General features: G+C 40.1%; 1 protein-coding gene across 1 annotated transcript in view; it reads right to left on the bottom strand.

Annotated features, from left to right (window-relative positions):
* Nucleotides 1-4,261: 4,261 nt before the first annotated feature.
* The window catches only part of LOC126365973 (venom serine carboxypeptidase), a 138,103-nt gene continuing 133,786 nt past the window's right edge, over nucleotides 4,262-8,578 (bottom strand). Inside the window, exon 7 of the mRNA XM_050008771.1 lies at nucleotides 4,262-4,875. Coding sequence (XP_049864728.1) covers nucleotides 4,573-4,875 — 303 coding nt within the window. The 3' untranslated portion in view covers nucleotides 4,262-4,572. The remainder of the gene's footprint in view (nucleotides 4,876-8,578) is intronic.

The raw sequence follows: 8,578 nt of genomic DNA, 5'->3' as shown, positions 1-8,578 counted from the left end.
TTTCCACCTTATCTCCATCAGAATGTAATGTAGTCAAATGTAGAAACCTGTGACGACTGGAATAGGAAGTGCTGGGTGGGTGGATTGGACAGGTTTTGAACCTGGTCTTTCACAAGGATATGATACTAGCGGCAAGGGGTTGGGGTTGGGAGTGGCATAGGGATAGACTAGGATGTTGTGGCAGTTAGATGGGCAACAGACCACCACTTTAAGATGCATGGGAAGTATCTTGGGTAGATGTGTCTCATTTCAGGCCATGGTAATACGTACTCAAAGCCCTGGCAAAGGCTATTGTTCAGTTGTCCCAGTCCAGGGTGGTACTGGGTGACGAAAGGGACACTCCTTTATGGCTGAAATACATCCTTCACGTATCGTGCCCTGAAATGAGGGACATCTTACTCGAGATACTTCCAACCTCTCCTAAAGTGGTGTTCCATTGACCACCAAACCTCCACAACATCCTAATCCATCCCTATGCCACTCCCAGTCCCAACCCCATGGTATAAGGATCCTATCCCTGTGGAAGACCCAGATGCAAAACCTGCCCAATTCAACCACCCAGCACTTCCTATTCCAGTCCTATTACAGTTTTATTCAACCCCATCAGGGCCGGGCTGTCTGTGAAAGCAGCCATGTCATTCATCAGCTCTGCTGTTATCCTTACAACACATTCTCCACTTCCATAACTATCCCTGCTTCAAACTACAGAAACATGTTGTCCCCACACCCAGCACTCAACAGTTTCCACCGCCTCAGTCCTATCATCTCCTCCCCATTTGTGTCTCCCATCCTGTTTATTTGCAGCCCCCTTCCAGCACATCCAGCCATCTTTCCCTGCTCCTCCCATTTCTTGTTCCTTCTTTCCCCATATCGTTGCCCCACAACCTCCTGACACTGGGCCTGTTGGCAGTCTATTCCCTGCACACTCCACCATATTGCATTCGTCTCCCCTCACCTGTACATTACCATTTCTTCCCCTTCCCCACCCCCTCCGGATTGCTGCTTGCATCTCACATGATGTAGCGTTTCGACCCGAGATGCTAGAGTTGGCAGTTGTGTGTAAGACAGGTGAGCTTGCTTGTAGGTGTACCTTTACTGACATAGGCAAACCTATCTGCAACTTGATGTGTCTTCTTTACGTTAAGTAAGTGTATGTTATAGAAAAGACAGAGGTTTTGGATTTAACTCTGAATTCATGCGCAAAACAATGCCTGGTGAATCTCAGTACTAAATTTTAAATCTTTGACTGATGCGGACGTGTTAACTCATCATGCCTCATTGTTCCCCTGGCACACCTGACGTGTATATACGTGGCCTTGGGTCTTCCCTACAGCGCTAGGGATGTGTTTAGGCACACTGGGACACAGCTATCTGAGCACTACGGACATGTATACAACCAGAGCTGTATTTCTGCCCTTCTCTCCTAGTAGCTGTTCATTGGTCTGATTGCGTAATTTGAGAGTGCATATATCTTTGTTTCTGTGTTCGCTCTTTGCAGAATTTGACTTAAGATTCCTGTATTTTCGTCAGTTTTCTTGTTTTCTATGTGAGAAATGTCACGTTGCCATGGTTGCACAGATAAAGAAAGCCTGGATATGCTCACTAAGAGCAACAGTGAGTGTGAATTATCCGACGTTGCTAACAAAGTTCGTAAGACATTTTGTAATTCATTTCGCCCACATCACAAGCTTTGTATAGATGAAAGTCTCTTGCTGTCCAAAGGACAATTATCTTTTAAGAAATTTGTACTGTGTGACTGTCAGAGTGGGTATATTTTAGATTTTATTATATATACAGGCGCAACAACAGAAATTGGGCTCCACAATTTGGGAAAACATGACGACGTAATGACAACTCTTATGGGACCATATTTTGAACAGGGTATATTATATATGTCGATAACTGGTACTCCAGCCAGGAACAGTTCCTCTGGCTTTACAACCATGGAACAGCCGCTTGTGGCATTGTTCCTAAGAACAGGCGCAACATGCCAAAACTGCAGAAGAAATTAAAATGAGGAGTAACTCAGTTTAGGTCCACTGGCAAGGTACTTGCTATCAAGTGGTGTGATAGAGAGGTGTACATGTTGACCACAAGTCACACAACACAAATGGTTGAAACCGAGAAGACTGACAGAAATATTGGCAAAAAAATAAAGAAACCGCAATGTATTGTAGATTACAATTTGAGTATGGGTGCAGTTGACCGCTGTGACATTTTACTGAGCTCAGTGGGATCAGTGCTTAAGACTGAATTGGTATAAGAAATATTTTTTCACATTCTGGATTTGTGCATTCTAAATGCTCATGCTCTCTACCGGTCGGTAACTGGGTGAAAAATGACACTCGCAGAGATTCACCTTCTCATAAGGGAGATTGTAGAAAAATATGCTACAGAACAGAGAAAAGCTGGTAGGGGAAGGCGCTACGATGACGAGAATCCTCTGCGATTCACAGGGAGACATTTTCTGACTGTTATTGTGAGTGAACATTCGCAGGAAAGTACTCTAATGCGCAGATGCATGGTTTGCATGAAAGTACACCGGGAAACTAGATACCAATGCAAAACTTGCAATGTTCCATTATGTTTTGCACCATGCTTTGAGACTTACCATACAAAGCAGCATTACTAATCATTGGAAACTAAATCCGAAAAAATTTATTAACGCTTCTGAACAAATTCAAACTAAGCCTGACTTCTTCATATGTATCAGGTTACTGGCAAATGAACGGACTTGATGATTGAGATAGCGCAATGTCTGTACTGTGGCAAATGTAATAACGCCAAGTACCTTGCACCAATATAACAAAACCCATAAATTACTCTGTGTACGATACATTTAAATTATTAAGACGTAACATGGACAATTATATTCTTTTACTCTTAGTAGTACAAATGTTGTTAGTCAATAGTGAAAATTAAACTCATTGTTCTGGCGAGAGTGTGGGGCTTAAAATTTTTTGTTCGAATGAGACTGGCTTTGGAGCATTAATAGAAAACGGTATTAGAAAAAGAAGTATCTAATACAACCTGCTTTCACCTTTTCATAAAAATAAACATATTTTGACAAATTTGTAGGTTATTGGAAAATAGTAGGGGAATAAAATTTTTTATTCCTTATCGCTGTGCAGTCAATCTATTGCACTCTAAATTTCATTTTCATCATGCGTTCACACTACTAGACATGCTAACCCGAAGTTTACATTGTTCTTGGGCCTGAATTTTGCACTCTACTTTTATTCCAGTTGTACAGCTTGGTATGTTTTATGGAGCATAGTTTTTTTAGCAAAATCTGAACAAAACTACCGCATTTTTGACATTTTTACAAAATCTTCATTTTTGTTCTTAATTCACTCAGTACTGAAGAGTGCTATGGAAATGAAACTTTATATTTAAGAACCTTGTATTGTTAGGTTACTACATGCCAAGTTTCTCGTTCGTTGTAGCATTAGTTCAGGAGATGTAAGAAGCCAAACTTTGAAATTTTTTCGGATACCTATTTGTTTTGGCCGATTTACCTACAATTTTCTGACCCAATATGGCTTGTAAAATTCTTTTCATTATTATTCTTAAGAGAATGCAAAAAGTTATACAAGATGGCCAAATTTTATTTCTTTACAAAAACTATCGTCCGAGATACTACAGCTCAAATTCACCAAAGTTCACGCAGGCTCAGCGCGAGTCGTATTCAGTCAAGAAATATTCAGCACAGGGCAGGTTGAGCAGCACAGGCCAATCCGCGGCTCCAAGAGACAGGCAAGCAGTGTAGGTAGACTGATTACGCCACAGGCCACGGCGCCTCAGCGCGCCAAGCAGGTGGCGCACCTTCAGCAGTCAAAGGATTAAGCAGACGCTTTTCATATCACCTCAAGGCAGTAATGGTAAAATTGTTTAGTTTGAATCAGATGTGTAATCTCATATAGCATACATCTTTCGGTTTCATGGCGACAATTCCTTTTTATTACACATTTGTTTACCTTTTTTGTAATCCAGTATATTACATATATGAATATGCAATTATTTATTACTTTGCATACAAGTTTGTCTTACTGTTGGTTGAATGAGACCTAATGTTGAGCCAAAAGCTTCACATTATGCTGCTACATCTGAACACCAGCAAATAATAAAGTCAAACCTCCCTTAATTATCAGTAGTTTATCTTCTCTTTGAACACACTGTAGCTGAAAGTATGCAATTCTGTTGTGTTTTGTGGCAGATATGTGTACTGACATTTGCAGTGTTGTACACTGTAATCTGTTAATGAAAGTTTAAAGTTTTGCTTTAGTCAACATGTTAAGTTACTGCTTTATAAATTATGTATATACAGTCACAACTTTTGTCAAAACAATACCAAACTGCATGTATCTAAATAAAGAAACTTTTTATAATCAGAGTGAAATTTAATTAAATTCCAGCTCTACGTACAATTATTACAGTATATCTGTTATTATGGCAGCATAACTGATATTAATGTTCTCTGATGACATAGAAACTGCCATTAGCTATAGTGAAAATTTATTTTTAAATTTGGTTTTCATGAAAATTTTCGCTCTTCATGAATGTTATTGCCACTTATTCATGGAAAGGTTTTCCAGAAGTGAATCGATTGATAAGGTCCATTGCCCATTTAGGCTGATCTGTAGGAACCATATGACCTGCGTTTCTCACTAGCACTTCAGTCAGATTTCCTGCTGCCTTGGAATATCCAGCAATTTCACCATCTACAAGCCACTTCTGACGTGTAGCATTTCTGTATTCTTCTGCACCTCCCCACTTCAAAACCTGCAGGTAGCTTTCTGTAAGTGGATAGGCCACAATAATATCTAGCTGACCATTATATATCAACACACGATAGTGTCCAAGAAGTTGTTCCACCTAGAACAGGAATAGAAATATTGTAAATTAACAGTAAATGCAGAAACAAGTGAACTTCATGGAGCAATTTTGAACATAGGACTTGTACCTCATGAAGAACAAAATTAATGGAACTCAATGAAACAAAACATTTTTTGTTAACCTAAATACAGTGTACTCCCGATTATTCATGTACGGATTATCTGCTTTGCAGATTATTCATGCATCTAAAACAAAAATTGCAACATTTTTCTCTAGCAAACAGCAATAAACAACCTACCACATGACAATAAGTGCCTTTTTCATTGTTTAAATAACTGCATCAAAGCAATGGAGTAGTATTCTCATTGTCATCGGCCAGCCCATACCGTTTAAATAAAAAACAAACTCAGTTTTCTGATATTAATCAGCGTGTAAGTGTTTACAAAGCATGTCCCAGCAAGACTTGACAAATTCTTGGACAATCTAAGCTCAAGACAACCCGACAAAGTTCACCATGAAACTAGAGCAAGACTGTCAGCTTCCGTCCTGGTGAAGAGGCACCTTCAGGCACAGTGTGTCTCAAAAGCCAATACACAGTGACTTATCTACTGGCTGACAGCTGCCCTCACCCAGAACAGAAGACCAGGGTACTTAGAACAGTGGTGCACTAAGCCAAGACACTTTCCAACTCTGACAGCTTGACAACATAATTATAAAATCTTCAAGCAATACATTCACCAGGGGCCTGAGGAACAAGAAGGGGAGACCAGGAGGGTAGCTTCTGCATGGTATGCAGGGGCCATCTCTGCTAAGATCAGTAGAATCCTGACAAAACACTAAATCAGAAGCACTGGCCGACAAAATCAGTGCTCTTCTTGGAAGAGTCAAGGACGATCTGCGATTAAGAAAACCTGGTATTTATTTACCACACACTTTGTGAATGCAGTATGTCATATCAGTCAAACCATCAGAACAGTGGACAAAAGATGTAAGAAACATCAAATACGTACTAGGCTAGGGCAGGCCACAAGAGAACAATGGCACAACACTGCCTGGAGCATGAACACACATGGATTGTGATAAAACCAGGATCCAGCCCAAACACCCATATTCTGGGATAGTGTCATCAATGAATCACTTGAAATCACAATGGCAGAAAATCTAATCAGTAAGGAAGCAAAATCCCAACTCAGCACTGCTTGGAATCCCCTTTTGAAGTGCTATGGAAACACTGAAGAAAATGTTCCCAGGGCAACTGCAGGCATAAATGACAGGCTCAGACCACATACAGACCATGAGGTGGTGGCCCATGCTGCAGGAGATCGCCACAGCAGGAGCGGATGAGATAGGGATCATCATCAACATGAAAGCTCAGGACTGATCCTCACAGGAGCATACATAATACGGAACAGCACAAGACTGACACTACTGTGTGAGATGGCCGTAGTGGGTGCGGATGGTATAGTGGACATCTACAGCAATGTGAGATTACATGGAATGCACTTAATGGGTACGGACCAAACATGAACACCAGGAGCCGGCCACCACCTCGGAGACACCCGCAGTGAATAAAAACTGAATAGTGAACACCTAGAACAGTGTGGAAGCGTGCCTTGTTGCCATGGACCAAACAAAGAAGGGTCACAATCCATAAAGGATGACATACAGAACTCCAGGCACCAACCAGACATAAATATAGGACCTGGTCAGCCAAGCAGCCAGTCTCAGGGAACGCCTGATGAAGATGTCAAGTTGTTGTTGTTGTTGTTGTCTTCAGTCCAAAGACTGGTTCGATGCAGCTCCTCGCGCTACTCTATCCTGTGCAAGCCTCTTCATATCTGAGTAACTACTGCAACCTGTATCCCTCTGAATCTGTCAACTATATTTACCTCTCGTTTCCCAATACGATTTTACACCCCCCCCCCCCCCCCCCCACTGCCCCTTTCCAGTACTAAATTGGTGATCCCTTGATGTCTCAGAATGTGTCCTACCAACCGATGCCTTCTTCTATTTACATTGTGCCACAAATTTCTTATCACCCAAATTCTATTCGGTACCTCGTCATTAGTAATGTCATCTATCCATCTAATCTTCTTCATTCTACTGTAGCACCAAATTTCAAAAGATTCCATTCTCTTCTTGTCTAAAATATTTATTTTCCATGTTTCACTTCCTTAAATGACTACAATCCACACAAATACTTTCAAAAAAGACTTCTGTACACTTAAATCTATACTCGACATTCTCAAATTTCTCTTCTTCAGTAATATTTTTCTTACCATTGCCAGTCTACAATTCTATCCTCACTACTTTGACCATCATCAATTATTTTGCTGCCCAACTAGCAGAACTCATCTACTACTTTAAGTGTCTCATTTCCTAATCTAATTGTCTCAGCATAATCTTATTTAATTCAATTACTTTGCATTATCTCATTTTGCTCTTATTGGTATCCATCTTTTATCCTCCTTTCATGACACTGTCAATTCTGTTAAACTGCTCTTCCAAGTCCTTTGCTGTCTGACGGAATTACAATATCATCAGCAAACATCAAAATTTTTATTTTGTCTCCCTGTACTTTAATTCCTAGACACATTTTTCTTTGGCTTTTCTTGCTGCTTGTACAACATATAGATTGAATAACATCAGGGACAGGCTAATACCCTGTCTCACTCTTTTCTCAACCACTGATTCCCTTTTATGTCCTTCAACTCTTGTAACTGTGTCTTGTTTCTGCACAAGTTGCAAATAGCCTTTTGCTCTCTGTATTTTACCCCTGCCACCTTTGGAATTTGACTTTGAAATTTAAAAGAGAGTATTCCAGTCAACAATGTCAAAATCTTTCTCTATGTCTACAAAGGCTATAAACATATGTTTGCTTTTCCATAACCTATCTTCTATGAGAAGTCATAGGTCAGTATTGCTTTCCTTATTCTTACATTTCTTCAGAATCCAAACTGAGGTTCCCTGAGTTAGGCTACTACAAGTTTTTCTATTCTTCTGTAAAGAATGCATGTTAGTATTTTGCAGCTGTGACTTACTAAACAGATAGTTAATTAAGTTTCACATCTGTCATCACTTGATATCTGTGAAATTGGAATTATATTCTTCTTGAAGTCTGATGGTATTTCACCTGTCTCATACATCTTGCTCACCAGATTGAAGAGTTTTGTCATAGCTGGCTCCATAAGGTTATCAATATTTTTAACAAAATGTTGTCTACCCCCAGGGCCTTATTTCGACGTAGGCCTTTCAGTGCTCTGTCAAATTTTTCACACATTATCATATCTCCCATTTTATCTTTATCTACGTCCTCTTCCATTTCCACAGTATTAGCCTCAAGTACAATGCCCTTGTATAGAGCCTCTATATACTCCTTTCTGCTTTCCCTTCTTTGCTTAGGACTGGTTTTACATCTGAGCACTTTATATTAATACAGGTAGCTCTCTTCTCCAAAGGTCTCTAATTTTCCTCTAGGCAGCATCTATCTTTCCCCTGGTGATGTATGCTTCTAAATCCTTACATTTACCCCCAGCCATTCCTGCTTAGCAACTTTTAAATGTTTGTATTCCCTTGCACCTGCTTCATTTACTGCATTTTTATATTTTCTCCTTCATAAATTAAATCTAGTGCCTCTTGCATTATCCAAGGATTCCTACTACCTACTTAATCCTCTGCTGCCTTCACTATTTCATCTTTCAAACCCACCCATTCTTCTTCCACTGTAGTCCTTGCCCCTGTT

Source organism: Schistocerca gregaria, chromosome 4 (genome assembly GCF_023897955.1).
Source record: "Schistocerca gregaria isolate iqSchGreg1 chromosome 4, iqSchGreg1.2, whole genome shotgun sequence".
In the NCBI taxonomy this organism is placed as follows: domain Eukaryota; kingdom Metazoa; phylum Arthropoda; class Insecta; order Orthoptera; family Acrididae; genus Schistocerca; species Schistocerca gregaria.
Note: the sequence above shows the minus strand (reverse complement) of the source record. Positions and strands in the feature narration are given on the sequence as shown.